The following is a 17,747-nucleotide window of genomic DNA, read 5'->3' as shown; positions in this document are numbered from 1 at the left end:
ATAATTTGATCTTAGTTAGATAATGAAAAAGAAGAGCAGACCAATTTTAGTCATTTGTTTGTTTGTTTTTAATGAGCCCATTCATTGTTGTTGTTTGTTTTTTACCTGTTGCCATTTGTCTGTGGATAAAGAGGTTTTTTTTCTTCCTTTAATTTTTAAACTCTTATCTCTCATTTACCTAATTTTTACAGTATGTGCACTTACAACTTTGCTAATGTCTTTCATTACTTTTTCTTACCAATTAAAATAAAAAAAATCTAACCAAAGTTACAAAGTGCTTCAACAAACAACACATAAAATATTTAAGAAGAGATAAAAGTGAAACAACATTAGGGGTGGGAATGCTGAAACAGAAGGAAAGAAAAGTGGAAATCAAAGACAAAAATTAAAAACAAATAAAAATTAAGAAATTTTAAAAACTCACTTGCAGAATAGTAAGTCTGGTTATAAAAATATGTCTTTAAGATGGATTTAAAAGTTGATAGTGAGCTTGTTGATCTCCTCAGGGATGTTGTTGCAGAGAGTGGGTGTCCTGGCAGGAAAAGCCTGCTTGGTTCTCAGCTCAGACTGTGGGATGGCCACCAGAGCCTTGGTCGAGGACCTCAGGTCACAACCAGGGGCGCTCAGTGGCAGAAAATCTCAAATATATTTTGTTGCGAGCACAGAGCGGGCTTAAAAGTCAACATTAAATTATTTTTATATAATTTAATTAATGGTTATTTAATTAATGGTTAACCAAATGAAGACAGGCAAGGATAGATGAATAGATAGATAGCTGGACTCAGGAGCCAAAATGAATGAAGCGCTCACCGGAAATGTGATGACGTCGCTTTAGCGGTCTCTAGGTCGGGGCGGGGCTCTGAGTTTCTCTAGCAGAGCCTTGTTGTCGCTCTTTTGTTAATAAAGTTTCCTTTTGAAGCCAGTCAAGATGGCAGAGTACGATCTCACCACCAAGATTGCACATTTTCTGGACCGGCATTTGGTTTTCCCTTTGCTGGAGTTCTTGTCTGTGAAAGAGGTATGGAGGTTTTTGCGTGATATGTCTAAAAGTAAAATGCAGTTGTTTATTGGCGGGGTTTATAGGGTGAAATATGATTGTGGCCGGCAGCGATGCGACCTAGCGAGCTAACTGGCTAACAGTCACGTTAGATAGCCGGTCATCTAGCAGCTAACAGCTAGTTTGCAACTGGGTATACACTTTAGTCCTTTATAACCAGATTATTGTTTTAATGCTAGTTGTAGACACCATAAGTGGTTAGAAAATGTATAAAACAGGCATGCAGTAGGTAACTGGCTTATGATTGTTACCCCGCGTGTTAGCTTATAGCTTAGCGACTATAGTGAGCACATAGCATAACAGCTGACTGAATGGGAGGAACCCCATTCACGTGTCTACTGTGATAATCCTGGCGCTATGAAATATCGTTTATGCCGGTGTTTCATTATTTGAATTCGCGTTTCAAAGGGAACCAATCCTGTGAATATGTGTGTTGTTGTAACAGATCTACAATGAGAAGGAACTCCTCCAGGGAAAGCTGGACCTACTCAGCGACACAAACATGGTGGATTTCGCCATGGATGTGTACAAAAATCTGTATCCGGACAAGGAAATCCCACACTGTAAGAAAACAGCCCAACTGTTTGCTTTGTTACAACACAGTAAGAAATGTTGTACCACAGACGCATTTGATTTGTTCACAATGCCTCTCACCACAGATGGGTTACAGACTCTTTAAGCTAGCAATGGTTTTTCCTGAGTTGTACAGGGTTTTCTTGTGAATAAAAATAAAGAGATCTTTATTTTCCACTTAAATAATTGAGTCGGGTTTAATTTAGTAAAGCTTAAATGCAGTTTAGTTATTTAAATGGGTTACAGTAACGTGCTTTGTGGTAACACAAACTCTTTACTTTAACTATATGGGAACCAACCATTGTTATGTGTTTGGTCAACCCCAAAGGCCCCTTTTGATCTAGGAGAAAACCCTCTTATCTTATGTATTGTTTCCTTAATCTTTAAGTTTAAGCAAAGTTTAGCATAGAAGCCAGACCTTTGTATTGTAACTTTAATTACTGTCCAACTACTGATGAATCACACTTGGACAGTTTAGAGTTAAGAGATCATGAAATATTAGTAACATAATATGAACTTAGGTGGTTAAAGTTATTTTTAAGTTACGTTTAAAGGGAATGTTTTGCTTTGGTTTTGTAGTGTCCTGCATTCATTTATTTGTTTTCAGCCAAAGTAAATCTGTCTACCTGCTGCTGACTTGTTTTTGATGTGTTTTACTGTTCTGCTTCAGCCTTGAGGGAGAAGAGAAGTACTGTGGTGGCCCAGCTGAAGCAGCTCCAGTCAGAGACGGAGCCAATCGTCAAGATGTTTGAAGACCCGGAGACCACTCGACAGATGCAGTCCACGAGGTCAGAAAAATTCATCTCTCTCAGAAGCCTTGTTCATTCTTCACTGCAGCTCTGATCAGATTACTCTTGTGATTTTATTTATGTGATCTGTGAAAGTCGTTTAGCTGTTTGACATCGTCTCATCTGTTTGTGTTAATCTTCACCAGGGATGGGAGGATGCTGTTTGACTATCTGTCAGAAAAGCACAATGTGAGTATTTGAATGTTAGCTGTGAATGCACAATGTGTTTCATATTTGGTAAAAGGTGCACTGCATTTTAATCTTGGAAGTTGGGAGCTAGATGTGTGCTTTAGTTTCCATAACAACCAGCTGTCACGGTGAGCCAGCAGGACTGTTATCCAAATCTGTGAATCCTTAAACATCAAGCATGATGCACCAGTGTGCTCATTACTAATTCAAAAATCAGAGTAAATACTTGTTGCTTTCTAATTAATTGCTTTCCTTAATTTTAGTCTTTTAATCTAATGTACAGATAAATTACAGTTCTTATTACTGACTAGTCAGTGCATGCCAGCATTGTCCACATCGTGTGCATTAGAAAAGGGGGCTTGTTGTCAGTGTGGGGGGAAAGGCAGGGAGGGGAGGGCTTTGTTTTACTAAAAAAGATGAAAGATGCTGCCACATTCACTAATCAGCCACTTGCTGTCAGCTTTCCAGCCTCTCCCTGTCAGATTTCTTAGAGAGGAAATTGATGGTAGCAGTTGATTTCACTGTACTGCACAGCTGTAGCCTTAATATAATTTTCATTTTAGCCTGAATCATGAGGATGTATAATCGACTAGTTAAACAGGAGAAAAACAAGATCAGATGATAACTCTAGTAGTCTGAAAACAGAATAAACGAGACAATGTTAAACATTATGAATATTGTGCCTGTATGTAAAGGCAATTTGAACCATTACTCAGCATTTAAGCATTTAATTGACTACTTACGCACATCCCCACTTGATATGTTATACCTTTTTAAAAATGACAGTTTTATCCCAAAAGTTGATTTTGTTCATTTGGATTTCATCGCTCATCCAAGAGGCTTCTTTGGCCTCAGCTAACGAGCAGTGGTGCTGGTTTCTGTCGTTATTCAGCAGCATTGTTTATAAGGCTGTGGGAAATCATCTGAGACTGAAGACGTTAGTTTGAATTGAGTGAAAACGCAGGTTAACAGAATCAACTTTGGGGGATTTTATTACCAAGTTTCCTGATTATGCTTCAAGACAGTTTTATTATCGTACAAGTACTGATGGAAGAACTCAGTGAAATGTAGCTTCCATTTTAATCGCCTATATTTTACTTCCTAGTTTCGTCAAGAATATCTGGATACTCTTTACAAGTACGCCAAATTCCAGTATGAATGCGGTAACTACTCTGGGGCTGCAGAATACCTCTACTTCTTCCGCGTCTTGGTAAGATGTGAACTTAAAAAAGTATACACTGTGTAGTAAATATGAAGTTAGATGCCTTTAATTTTTCTTAAACAGCACTTGGTGTGGTTTGATTTTGATAACTTGTTGCTATCTGCTCAGGTCCCCTCAACAGACAGGAACGCACTGAGCTCCCTGTGGGGAAAATTGGCTTCTGAGATCCTGATGCAGAACTGGGAAGCAGCCATGGAGGATCTCACTCGTCTAAGGGAAACTATCGACAACAATGTAAGAAAATAATTAAAAAGATTGTGTATTAAGATGCTTTTCTGATTGGCAAACAAGCGACGATATACCTGCTGCTCGGTCTGTGGCTTTTCGTAAGACTTGGGACCACGCCATTGTTTTTTGTAGCATTTCACTCGTTGCTGGGTTTCAAAAATGGCGGTTTCGATTTTCATGAATGCAATGCTCCCACGATTCATCGACTAACTGACCAGCCAATCAGTGGCACATCAATGTTACATTTTTAGTATTTGCTCAGATCACTTGGAGCCCCAGCTGAGCAGGTTTTGGTAGCAGGTACTGTGACCTAATGGAAAACCCTGAAAACTATGATGAACCGCGGTGAGTCGATCCAAGTAGGTACTAATGGAAAAGGGGCTGTAGTGTGACCGTGGCCTCAGTTTTGTGAATCTTGAGTCACACTGGCAGCAAAGCTTAAAAGCTTTGGCCAACCATGCTGTTCATGAGAGGCCATAGAAAGAGTTTCCTGGTGGTTTGTTTTCCACGTTTATGTGAATATAAAATAAGAAAGCACCAAATCCTGGTTAAGCATGATTAAAGTGTGTTTTACCCTTTTACCCTTGGGTTTGCTTGGGTCCCTGTGACGTAAATTTCAGCATCTGACAATTAGCGTGAGGGTCCACACAGACGTCTGCATGTCTGCCTGTTCTTTGTGACTGTGCCGACTTGTTCATATTACAGTACACCAACCATGCATGGGAACAGGCAGTAAACTTAAAAGAAGTATAAGAGGAATGACTACTCAGCTGTCGGGTCTCCAGCTTTTTGTGTCCACAACAGAGTAAAATCCAGGCCTTCGCCTACTGTAGCCCAGCTTTAGAAGGGAGGACGGTACACCTGATTTCTCACTTTCATCATGAATAGAAACTAACCTACTGAGTCACATTTAATGCTGCTTGCAGGCAGAAATGAATGCTTTTTCCCCACATTTATTAGCGCACACTACTTGATAGGTATTGGCGGACAGATAAAACTGTGTGAAGTCAGAGCATTTGCCTGTTTTCAGCTTTTTATCTCTCAGCCGTAAAACGCAGATGGGAGAAGTTTGTGAATGCGATAACTTGACAATAAGGCCATGTGGGATTTAAAAATTGATACCGTAGGTGCATCTACTAATCTTGGAAGAGTCGAATTTCAGTGACCCGACCTCAAGTTTGGGGTCGAAGGTCAACCTTTCTGAAAATCTTGTGAAAGTGATAACTCCAGAAGGAAGTCCCCAGGGATTTTCACATGTATACCATATGTGCATCTTCTAGGATGTTTTTTCATGTTCTTCTTTTTAAACTCCTGTGTAGTTGTTGGTTTCAGGTTTATAGTGGCAAAAAGTCCGAAATAATCCCTGGTATACAGACCAAGCTGTGCTGATGCTGATGCCTGGCGTGTGGTTGTGTTTGCCGTATGCTGCGGGAAACCCCGGCCTGATGTCACATTTTCTCATGTTTTTTGTTGTTTCCTTTCAGTCTGTGAGCTCTCCACTCCAGTCACTCCAGCAGAGGACCTGGCTCATTCACTGGTCCCTCTTTGTGTTCTTCAACCATCCCAAAGGCAGGGACAACATAATCGAGCTCTTCCTCTACCAGCCTCAGTGAGTCACTGTATAATCAGTTATATCACAGAACAGTCATCTTTCTAATATAATGCCAGGCTTGTGCTCAGGCCACTGATGCGGTCATCTGCTTATGTTGGATGTTCCATCCTCAAGGACATATGGCTGTGAAACATTTTTAAACCTTTGAACATTATTGAAGATATTACTAGTTTGACGGCCACCTTACTGTTGTATTATCAGTTTCTCTTTATGTGAATGCATTTTCTTGGTTCTTTTTTGAAATACAATGACTGCTGATACTACCAAATTAACTGTGAAGAATAACTTTTGTCCGGCTCTGTGCTGCCTTTGTGCTTTTCAGATACCTGAATGCCATCCAGACAATGTGCCCGCATATCCTGCGATATCTCACAACCGCAGTCATCACCAACAAAGATGTACGAAAGCGCAGGCAAGTTCTCAAGGACTTGGTGAAAGTCATCCAACAGGTAAGACCGAGAAACTGTTGATTATAGTAATTATTTCAAATGTGCCTTGAGGACTTAATCAACATGATGGCTTCTCTCTCACGCCTGAAGGAGTCCTACACATACAAGGACCCAATCACGGAGTTTGTGGAGTGTCTCTACGTGAACTTCGACTTCGACAGCGCACAGAAGAAGCTGAGGGAGTGCGAGTCGGTAAGAAAAGCATCCTGAGCGTCCTCGTTCAGTTTTTCGTCTTTGACGGTGTGCTTTTGTCATCGTGCACAGGCCTAAATCGCCCCACAAAAGTTGGCTGTCAGCTGGGACTGAGGGGTGATATGAAGCCACCCTCAGCCTTGGTGCTGTGATCTCCTGAGTCCCAGGCATTTAACTTTGCAGCTATTCAACCCAAGCAAATCCATGTCTGGCCTGATTTGCTGGCTCTTACTTTTATTCAGTTTGATTTTCAAAGCGGAACAGCTGTCAGATTTCGGACTCGGTTGCCTTCTCTTTAAAAACCCTTGACTTCTATTTTGCAGTTGTGCTCGGGGACCACTTTGCACATTCTCGAAGCACTCTCATCAATTCGCTTTTAACCCCTCTTGTATAAATTATGCAGCGCTCGCAAAGCCTTCAACTATCCTGTCAGATACGCAGAGTGAGCGCATTGATGGAAGAATGAAGATAGTTCATTAAGAAAGTCTGTTGTCATGGATTCTGTTGGTTTGTAACACTCAAGAGGATATAAATTTACATTTTTAATTTTTCTTTCTCTAGAGATCAAAAACTTGTCTTAATTACTGTATAAACATGGTTGCTTTTGTTTTGCGGTGTGCAGTTTGAGGATTAAAGTCTTGTTGAGAACTTGATTGACAGGAAGTAGTTTATGTCTGCACGGCCCTGCTTCGTGTCCTCTATGAAATATGAAAACAATCAGTGAGCTAGCAAGCTGCTTCAGTGTGGTAAATAAACTGAAGGCTGAAGTGGTGAGTGACTTAATTTATTACACAACAGCTGTTTGCGAAATGAAACCACAATATCATCTGTCTGTCATCGGTGTGTTCATAAATCTAAACTCTTGGAAGTTTGAGATCACTCAAACATCCTTCCTCTGCGCTGCCGCTTTTATTTTTGTAGAAATGCAGTCGCAGCCTAGTAGTACTCTGTGTTTAGTGACAGATTTCTAATCATTAGGGATTTGAATGATGTTGGTAGGTTTTAAAAAACTGTTTTGTGCTCTCCAGTGATGGTTAAAAGGGCTGAATGTCCGTCTGGGTTAAATTTAGTCATGACGATGGAGTTAAATACTGTGTACCGTACGTAGCTGCAAGAATGAGATTCTATAAATCTTAACCAGTGTTGTTGTGAGTGGTTAGTTTTTAGTAAAGACTCTGCTTTACCAGCTCTGATGCATTGCTGTCATAACCTCAAGTCAAAGAAATGCTTGACAGAATTTCCCAAATAAGTCTGTAGTGATCAACACAACTAGCTTCTGTTTTAAGCGGTTCTTTAAACGGTCTTAAATATTGCTTGGACAAGCACCATCCACAGCTTCGTCAGTCGATAGCAGACAGACCAGCAGATCAAACAGCTCTCAGGCACTAAATGAAAGAAAGCAGAACTTAAGAGTGTAAATGTGGCGTCTGCAGAGTTTACTGTGAAAGTGTGGAGTTGATTCAGTGCGCTACGTACAACCTGAGCTAATTACTTTTGTAATGCTCCTTTTGTGTTTTTATTTCCCTTTTTATTTAGTTTTTAATAGAAAGATCTCTTTTACAACAGAAACTATTCAAACTCAACATGTGACAAATGTACCTAATATAATAAACAGCATATACAACATGATATACAATATAAAAATAGTCTCAACAACAAACACCGGTTGCTTTTAAAGTAAATCAAACACATACCCGATGATGTCTCTCATTGCCTTTTTTGTCCTTTGGCAAAATATTTGATGTCAAAGGTGTGTGTGGGGTCATTTAAAAGAAGCTGTTTTCCACTGATCTGTCAAAACACTGTGGGCTTTAAAAAGCATGAATGTTTTTAACTGTAGAGAGATTATCACAGCCCTGCACATACCTGCTTAGTGATGAAGCTGAGATGTGTTAGAAGTAGCTTTTTAAAACTAAATTTACCAAAACATGGAAAGTAGTATATTATTGGTACTGAGGTTGATGATAAACACGCATTAACATCTTGTAGCACTTTATATATAATATAATATGTAAGAAAAACCACTTCAAAAGCAACACACACACACGAACTGATTATTAAGCACATTAATGCATAATTTACATACATGTACGACACTGTTTCATAAAGGCATTTTGCTGGAAGGATTTTTTCTATGGTGCGTATTTTCTTTTAGCACCAGTATTTTGATTTATTTTTAACAGATGGTGGGCATCGCCCACTAGCAAGGTCCTGATTTTGGTTTGAGGCTCACTCCCACAAACGTGAGGAAAACCAAGGGCTGTGCCATCCACTGCTGTCTGCTGTAAATATAAAAGCATTACCTACTTCAGCTGCGAGTTCTGACAGCCCTGTGTGATTATACCAAAAAAGCCTCTGTAGAAATGTGTGCTGCATCGTTACTTGGATGGTTTTCACTGAGATATTTTAATATGCAGGTTTGAATAACCAGTAGCTGAAGATCTAAACAACAGAAAATATTTGCCTGCACATCATGTGTGGCTGCCATGTGGTGGTATTATTATGCTCTGAATATACGCACCTTTTCAGCACTGCAGGGTGAGGGTTGTAATCTTTTGGGGCAGAAATGTAGTTATTTCCTTGCGTGTGTTTACTGAAAAGCAAACCCTGTATTTGGCAGAGGGGAACTAAAAATTGCTCATTTGTAGAACATTCGGTCTTCTACTGTTTGTTCCTGGTATGTATAAACCCTGATGGATGCTCACCACTCTGTGGTGTTTTTGTCCCTGTCAGGTTCTTGTGAACGACTTCTTTCTGGTCGCTTGTCTGGAGGACTTCATCGAGAATGCCCGACTCTTCATCTTTGAAACCTTTTGCCGCATTCATCAGTGCATCAGCATCAAGTATGTCAGGGTTTTTTATGCAGTGTCTTTATTTCTGAAATTATAATTGCTTTTAGAGGAAAAGTTTTATTTTTTAATTTTTTTAAACCTACAAGATCTGTAAACTTTTTGTGCCAGTTGATTCATATTCTGAACTTGTTTGACCTCTGTGCTCCCATATTTATTTCCTTTGTTTTTTTAACCTCGTGTCCTTGTTCTTTTAAAGTATATTCAAAAGCAGACTTTTGGATTTAACCAGAGGATATTTACTGAAATGAAACACCTCGTCCTCTTTCACTCTCTCCTCCCAGCATGCTGGCAGACAAACTCAACATGACGCCTGAGGAGGCGGAGAGGTGGATCGTCAACCTCATCCGTAACGCCAGACTTGATGCCAAGATCGACTCAAAACTGGTGAGGCTCTGCATTCGCTGATCCAGATGAGCTTCAAATCACTGAGCGTAAACAGCCATGACTGCTGATTTGAGTAGTAACACTGTGTACTTATTTGCTTGTCAGAGCGCTATTTTTGAAGTACTTTAAAATCAGTCTTTGAGGGGGGAAATATTAATTCCTGCGAGTGTTTCTCAGGGTCACGTCGTGATGGGCAACAACGCAGTGTCGCCGTACCAACAGGTGATCGAGAAGACCAAGAGCTTGTCCTTCCGCAGTCAGATGTTGGCGATGAACATTGAGAAAAAGCTGGCACACAGCAGCAGAAACGAGGTAATCTGAGGACTTTGCACAGGGATTAAAAGATGTCACCCATTGGTTGTGTTTGTTGTTGCCGGAAGACAAAATGAACAGCACAGTGAAGCATTTGTGTTTGGTCCAACAAAGTTAAGAAAACTAAATTTTCTTACAAACATCATGACAGCATTTGATTGTAACGCTGTATCAGTATTTTATTCAAGCCTGAGTGAATACTGCAGGATTTTTATCTGTGCAGGACAACAGTAAGCATCATCACTCGTCTGTGATTTCATTTTTAAAAAACATATTGGGACAAGTGAATTAAAACACAATTTAAAATGCAAACGTTTGTGTTTGTATTTAAAGATACAAATGTGTCTCACCTGCATAATCATGTGTCAGACGCTTTTCCTTTGTGCTACTGCCCTCTGATGGATAAATGTGGAAAAACAGGAGCATATATCTCATTGTATTTGTCTCAGTTCGTTATAATTATGGCTCCTGGGTTTTCTTTTCCTTTTTTAATTTTGCAGTACTTCAGTAATTTTTGTAAGATTTTATTATTTTAATATGAACTTTTTTCCCCAGCTGTCAGTCAGTTTGACAGAATAGCTGGCAGTTATTTTTTTATTATGATGGTTCCTAATTTGGAACAAATTTCTTGTTACCTGTACAAAGTAGCCCTTTGTGTTTGTTCTCTTTTTGATGTGTCTTTTTTTTGTGTCATTTCCTCAGACACCAAACTGGGCTGCTCAGGACTCCGGCTTCTACTGAGCATGAGCTGAAATGAGCATCAGGAAGATTCAGAAGCCTCTCGGGATATTATTGAAGCTTTTTATTGACAGATTTGTCAGTTTATCCACCGTTTTTATTTAACTGCCTGTCATTGAACAATAAAAGCAATGAAGCGAGGCAGCTTACTGACACTCAAGATGTTACATGATAACCTATTTATAATCTGCTATGAGTAGATTTATTTTTATTTGTTTTTTTAAGATGAAGCTTATTTCCCTGCACTCTGAAAGTAATCATCTAAAAACCTACATGACAGTTTACATTAAAGATTTCTGCCCCCCTTTATTGATGTCTTATGTCATCTTTCAGCCACTAGATGGCACAGTTGGTTTACTTTTTGTTTGATGCTTGCAGATCTGCAGACAGTGGTAACATTTCAAAAGCTGCACATCTGTAAGACTGCAATGACTTTAATTTTGAGTTTCTATGATTTGCTGACAAATGAATGAAACTTGTAACTTTTGCAAACACTCGCTGTTAGAGGAAAATCTCTCATAAGGTTAAGCGTCAGGTGCAGCCTTGGATCATTTTCAGTTCGTGTGTTTCTATTAATCCTAACATGCGGAGTTGTTTTGTTTCTGCTCGTGCAGTTATTGTTGAACCGCACCTTTTTCTAAAGATTGAATGACATAGTAATGACTACCTTAAGATAGCACATCCTCAGTAAATATTTGCGGTGAGTAAATGCCCTGTAAAACCAGTCTTCAGTACTTTACTATAGAAACTTCTATTTAAGGAAGTGGGTTCATTTAAAACTGGTTGGGTGACTGGTTCTATTTAATTAACATGTGTTGTGTCTTCTTGCTTTGTTACTGTCTGTGAGAGATAATCTGGATCTTATTGTGCAGGTTAGATGTTGTGTGAAGAAATGGAAGTGCGGCTGCAGCACAAGATCACCTTTATAACACCGTCTAGTGTCAGAATGTGACTCTACCCTGTAATTACACAAGTTTCAGCTGGCAGGTATTCAAGGAAAAATGTGAAACCACCTCGAGTGCATTTCTCAGTTGACCCTCTGTGTTTCAGTCACTTTGTGTGAGGATCCCTTCTAATGTTCAGGGAGTGGCTCACAGTGAAGCTAGCTGCTGCTGCAGCTCTTAGCCACTCCTCCAAACTGTTTTTCTTACCCACACACACTCTCACACTTTTCCAGGACTCAGTAAAACACAACAGACACAAGCTAACACACACACAGACACACACAGAGCTGACGTGGGCTGAGGTCTGAGCCGGCTCCTTGTGGAACAGCTGGTATCCATCTGTGTTTGCTGCTGCTGCTGCTGTAGGCACTGTGGCTGCCCCGAGAGGACACAAACTGGCCAATTGCAGCACACTCATGAGCTCTGCTGCTGTCACACTGCTGGATTTAGACTGCATAGATAGTTAGGCTCTTCTGGTGGCAATCAGTGTGATCAGCAGCCTTCAGCATGGATATCTCGACAACCTGGGCTGCCAGTAACCCAGCTGTGGCCCGGCTCCTCTGGGTCCTAGGTCTGGTACTGGCTACCCTCCTCGTCTGGTTCTTGTCCTTTTGCTGCTACAGCTGGAACCACAGCTCATCGCCCTCTCTGGAGAGGTACCTGGCAGGTAGGTGGGCCCTTGATCCCCACCCCTTCACCCTCTGTGGGTGTGTGGAGGCCTGTGATAGGTTTACAACTGACATGGCTGCTTACTGTGACTCTTAAGTTCAAGTCAGGCTCACTTTTACTACTCTCTCAGTGGAAACGCATTTTTCCCCCCTCAAAGTCCGGTAATTGTAAATTGTCAGTGTTTCCTTTCCAAGACGGGAGGATCCACATTTTCCAGAAACTGCCAGCTCGTGTTGGCTCTGGCTCTTTTTTTGTGGTTGGAGCAGTTCTTATTACCACTTTTATGTGCTGTTACCCATGTGAGGGGATACAATGGGTCTTTCATAGTGAAAAGTACAATTTTTTTTAAAAAGAGAAGAATTTATCCACCACAGATGTAATTTTCCATTTTACCAAGCACGTAAAACTACATTTTAATGTTGTACAGTCCGTAATGTGAGCTTAATGATATGTTATAAATTTGACAATATGTGATGACAAGAGTCAACACGCAGCTGACGTGATTTGCGGAGTCATGGTAACATGCATGTCACTGCAAGCACCTTGTGACCACATGAGAAGTCGCAGGTTATTTTTATCGTCTCATATTCAGATTCTTTAAACTAGCTCCATCTGAACTGAAACATCATAGTAAACTTTGCTTATCAGCTGTGCATGTAACAGATGTGTATTCTTTCTCCAAACAGCGATGGCAAAGCCCTCCAAATCTAAGGCTCCGACTCAGGTGAGAAAATCTCTCGTAAGAGTGACTGTGCGTTGTTCTTTATTTTTCTCAGTAGCTCCAGGGCTCTTCAATCACAGCGGTTTTCTCAGAACACCCTGCTTTCATTATCTATTCACAAATGTGTCCGCCTGTAATGCCTCCCTTAGACTTCAGGGGTCCTCGTTCACTTGTACTTTATCAAAATTCCCTTGCTGATGAGAAAAACTGACAAGACCAGCGAGCTTGACAAGTTCATCAGTGTACCGATCCATGACAGGTATACGTCAAATATAATTTGCAGCATTATGGAAATTGTCTGGGAAAACTTCCAGCTTTAGTGTTTTATGTCTAATGTGCCATAAATCTGCCATAAGATTTTCTCATGTATTTTTTTAACATAAAGATGTCGTCAAAATATTTCACACGGTCAATTAAACCTAAAGATAACAACCCCCAATAAGACCCAAATGAGGCCCACATCTACAGTTTCCATGGATCGCATTTGGCCTTGACTCGCAGCATTAATTCAGGTTGGGTCTGACTGCTGTAACTCTGCCACACGTCCACCTTATATGGGCCAAATGTTAGGTGCATTTGGATCATGTCTGTCCCACATAACATTTCCATGGGCAGTGACTAAGCTGTAAACGCCAAAAGTAGCTCAGATTGGGGCCCGATGTGTCTGGCTTCTGGGATGGTTAATGTCAATATAACTCAGCTCCATCACTCATTTTCAGTAGTCTTATTCACAGAATGAATAATTAAAAAGCTTTGATACTTATTTTTTTTTTCCACAGCAGCCCTTTTGACACATAGTAGCAGGATAAACAGGTGTAATTGGTCAAATTAACTATATTTCTGCTCCAGAGAACAAGTGTGCAAAACACTCACTTAAATAAAAAGGATGCATTTTAATGCTTTTTAATTACACCTCTGTTTGTTCTGAAATACACTGGCAAATCTGCTGATGTTAAAAGTAGCACTTACGTGAGTCAACTCCCTGAAGATTATGGTTCTAATATGTGTCCTTTAAATCTGATGAAATACTCGTAAAGACATGCAGCCATTGTGAGATTGTGTATGCTGTAATCACAGCAGTGCATCAAGCTTTTGCATGTTTACGAACTTCATTTAGAATGTTACGTGTACTAATTAACTCTAAATGCAGGTTACATTTGAAGCTGAACGGTCTCGAACGTCATCTTGAGTGGAAAAAAAAATGTCTGAGTCAGATTTCATAATGATCAGTTGTTGAATTGTTCTACTCAAAACCACACGTGCATCCTCTGGGATCCATGACTTGGACCTCAGTCTTGCTGCATGTCATAGCTGTGTGATTTCAGCCTCAACCAATGTGGTGGACCAACTCAGAGCCTCACTGCATTTAGGGTTAAAAAGGTTTTGTAGCTTAATGTCCAAAACATATGATTAATCAGTGATTCATCCAACAGTGAATATGTTTTTAGCATTTGGTGTTCTGTTTGAGTAATAAGGGCAATTGATACACTTAATGTTTGCAGTGTGAGTAAGAGAATGTCTTTAATTACAAGCAGAGCTGGCACTTTCTAAAACACAAAAAAGTCACTGTCCTAACTCAGTGATTACTTAAAAGCGTTGCATACGCCACTGAAGCTGCAGCTAATATGCAACATTGGTGCTGTTCACATGTTATAAATCCAATAAATGTATTCTGCAGTCTTTCCTCTCTATGTTTTGTACTCTAACCTCTTGGCAGCTGAAGCTTGTCACACTGCGATGCCATTACTAAGTAGACTGCAAGTGGCCTTGTGATCTGCTGAGAGATCTGCTGGCCTCCGTCAGTGTGTTTTGGCACAGACAGAATGAGTGTTGTCACACAGTAGAGAAGCACTGTGTAGTCATTGTGAGTGATAATCTGGAGGGCCTCTCTGAAATGGCTCCATGAGTGAAGTCCTTTGTCTGAATGGCACTGACAAGCCACCAAAGGTCCATATTCTTCTGCAGTAGCAAGTGGATGGACAAAGAGACATGTGAGGTCTCTCTATGTAAAGCAGAGCTGCACATATCCCGGCACTGTGGTGGAGTTACTGTCAGTTATCTGCTGGTCTCTGTTTGCGAAAGCACAATGACCAGATACACTAGTGGACACGAGTGGAGAGGGATCCAACCAAGATTTATGTCAGTCGTATTTTATGTCAGTCGTATGTTACAGTCGCATTTTTCAAAACACAGTAGGAGGCCATGAGAATGAGGGCCATTAAAACTCCCACTCATGACCTGCATCTGCTGGTGCTGGTGGTGCAAAGGTTACAGCAGAGCTGAGTGGCTTTACATTTCAATTTCCAACATTTAAATAGTTTCATTATGGTTACAGATGATCTTCTAATAGTGAACAAAGTCTTGTTTGTTTTAGACGATGCAAATGTCAAACATAATTTCTGCGGTTAAATCTGCACAATTACCCTTCCTAAAATATTGCAAAACCTTTGAGTGCCGTAAGATGAGATAAGATTCATCTCTAAAGAAGACTATACAGCGACGTGATGAAGGATATTCAGAATTAATCCTGTCTACTCCAAAAGTACGTCTATTCACTAATGGATGTTCTTCCACTCGGGTTAAACAAATTATGATGTTGTGGCTTTATTTCACGTCAGGGAATTCCAGCAGCAGGAAAAAGAAAACCTTGTTTGTTTACCTGACAGCACTAATCTTAATGAGTGTCTAAAATAAAGTCTTTGTCTGGCCCAGTCATCAGTGCGTGCCAGATATTGAGACCGCCTGTTTTCCATCTGTATTTGGAGAGTGAACTTTAAAAATGAGTCCTTTGATTGGAAGTAAAACCTGAACTTTGTTCCATGTTGGATGGTGGATATATCTGAAGCAGCACACAAACTCTATCCTGAATATGTTAGATGTTATGTTAATACTTGATTAAATACTCTTTTTTATCTCAGCTAAACAATGATAAACAATTAAACATGATCTTATTTTATATGTCTTATTTTAGAAGAAGAAAAAGACAAAAGAAAAGGCAGAGAAATCTGCTTCTGTCCAGCCAGAGGACGTTGTGGCAAAGGAGTCTGTAGTCATTGGACAGGAGCCACCATGCCCTGCAGTGAGGAAGAGGAAGAAGCGACCTCCTAAATCTGGGGTGGAAACTGTGACTACAGTGGCAACGCAGAAGGTGAGGAGTCATAGGACGGGTTTCCTGCCTTTTCAGAACCACTTTCTCTACTTTCTTTGGTTTAATGGCACACTTCAGGATCCTAAAAAGAATGAAAATGCTCCACTTTTCTGTCTTAGTTAAGGCTAATTTATCTCTGAAAAATTTTCATCTGGATTTGCTGTGAACTCATCTCGGTGCTTATGGGACATGTGGCTGACTGGAGACATAGTGTCCATTACTTTTTAAAGCTTTAGCTTTAGCTTTTTATTGTTAATATACTAATAAATTATGATTCTTGAGGATTAAGATGCCCAGAGTAATTAAAAATGGTCTTAAGTTGTAAAATTTAATCAAATCTATTCCTATAAAATCATACATAATAAGTACTTTTACTTTAGGTACTAAAGGATGTTTCGATGGTGCTAGTTTTGCACAAAATGGTCCTTTTTTTTTTGTAATTTACCATGACTGCTTCTTGTTTTAAGGGCTTAAAATCTGAGGTTTGCTCTCTTTTAGATTACTTCTGTGTTTACCTGGTTTTCCAAAACCTGCAATAACTGCAGGAGTTCTATGAGTTATTTCCCAGAAATTCCTCGAAGCTCTTGTTTCCCACTGATTGGGTTGCTGTACGTGCAAAAAATGAAGTAATTCCAACATGACCTGGAACATCTCTCACTCAGAGCTCTCCGGCTCTGTGAAGCACTCATTTGATCAGATTAAATCTTCAGCACAATGGGTACAAAGTTGGCTCAGACGCTGGTATTCCGGACTGGTGACATGCATGATTTGTGAATACAAGAAGGGGCTCTGTGTGGGACGGAGCCAGCACGTCACTCCCACCCCTCCGGTCTGAGTCCTCGGTAATTCATTCTACTAGTGGGAGACTAATAATGTAGTAGTGCCACACAAACAAGCAATCTGCCATTCATCAGTCACTGTTGTGATTATGTAATAGCTCAGCAGGGCAGTTTTTAATGTGAGTCAGTACAAGTTGGTCTCATTTGGAGCAAAAAAGAAACCTGAAAAACATGACAGAGTAAACAAAGCAAAGGGAAATGAAATTAAGCAATTTTACACATTAATGGGATTTTAATCAAAGTGCAAAGTGCAGGCAGAGGTCATTAAATAAAACAATTTTAAATATCTTGGACTGTTACTAAGTGCTAAATCAATTACCAACAATTAAAAATCATTCATTGTGAGAGTGTTCTTGTTTGGCCTTTTAGGTTTTAGACATGTAGACTAAACACTGGGTCCAATTACACCGTCTTTCCAGGAACTTCTACAACATTTCATTGCCTGTTTCGGGAGTCCTCCGGTGTCATGGAGACACTTTGTTGCCTCACTGATGAGGGCTCTTGTCAGATGCCAGCTGGAATACCCTTACTAATTCATCCACTTTCTTAACATCTTATCCAGCAGTGTAGCGGGGAGGCTGGAGCCTATCCCAGCTATGATAGGGCGCCAGGTGGGGCATCAGGAATACCTGGAGAAAACCTGCAAGTGCACGAAGGAGCAAGCGGACATTTAACCTGATTTAACTGTAAAATATTATTAAAATCTCTTTCATTTTTTTTAAAACTTTGTCTTAACAGTAGTTTTGTAAGCTACACACTCTGGTGTTTAAAATGAAAGCACACTACAGCTGTTTCCACGTGACATACAAGTGCTGAGCTCAGCACTGGCG

The 17,747-nt window shown here is 40.2% G+C and overlaps 2 protein-coding genes across 3 annotated transcripts in view; both read left to right on the top strand.

Annotated features, from left to right (window-relative positions):
• The first annotated feature begins 885 nt into the window (after nucleotides 1-885).
• eif3eb (eukaryotic translation initiation factor 3, subunit E, b) lies at nucleotides 886-10,905 on the top strand. Its single transcript, XM_084919746.1, has 13 exons — nucleotides 886-1,018; nucleotides 1,503-1,620; nucleotides 2,301-2,418; nucleotides 2,565-2,607; nucleotides 3,713-3,817; nucleotides 3,938-4,063; nucleotides 5,542-5,666; nucleotides 5,992-6,118; nucleotides 6,209-6,310; nucleotides 9,044-9,153; nucleotides 9,444-9,546; nucleotides 9,724-9,858; nucleotides 10,561-10,905. The coding sequence occupies exons 1-13, from the start codon at nucleotides 929-931 to the stop codon at nucleotides 10,597-10,599; spliced, it is 1,341 nt and encodes a 446-aa protein (XP_084775872.1). The 5' UTR covers nucleotides 886-928; the 3' UTR covers nucleotides 10,600-10,905.
• A 1,127-nt stretch (nucleotides 10,906-12,032) lies between these two features.
• pleca (plectin a) overlaps nucleotides 12,033-17,747 on the top strand; it is a 108,118-nt gene continuing 102,403 nt past the window's right edge. For both annotated transcript variants that reach the window (XM_084918891.1, XM_084918890.1), the window contains exons 1-3: nucleotides 12,033-12,207; nucleotides 12,896-12,933; nucleotides 15,902-16,078. In XM_084918891.1, the coding sequence (XP_084775017.1) occupies nucleotides 12,048-12,207; nucleotides 12,896-12,933; nucleotides 15,902-16,078 (375 nt within the window). In that variant the 5' untranslated portion in view covers nucleotides 12,033-12,047. The remainder of the gene's footprint in view (nucleotides 12,208-12,895; nucleotides 12,934-15,901; nucleotides 16,079-17,747) is intronic.

Source organism: Perissodus microlepis, chromosome 22 (assembly GCF_051167445.1).
Source record: "Perissodus microlepis isolate ML-2025 ecotype Zambia chromosome 22, ASM5116744v1, whole genome shotgun sequence".
Classification (NCBI taxonomy): Eukaryota; Metazoa; Chordata; class Actinopteri; order Cichliformes; family Cichlidae; genus Perissodus; species Perissodus microlepis.
Note: the sequence above shows the minus strand (reverse complement) of the source record. Positions and strands in the feature narration are given on the sequence as shown.

Excerpts from the sequence above, each read along its gene's own strand:
- eif3eb (XM_084919746.1), top strand. The coding sequence starts at position 929 with ATGGCAGAGTACGATCTCACCACCAAGATTGCACATTTTCTGGACCGG. Across the intron at positions 1,019-1,502 it reads AGTTCTTGTCTGTGAAAGAG|ATCTACAATGAGAAGGAACT; the intron begins GTATGGAGGTTT and ends TTGTTGTAACAG. Across the intron at positions 3,818-3,937 it reads TCTACTTCTTCCGCGTCTTG|GTCCCCTCAACAGACAGGAA; the intron begins GTAAGATGTGAA and ends CTATCTGCTCAG.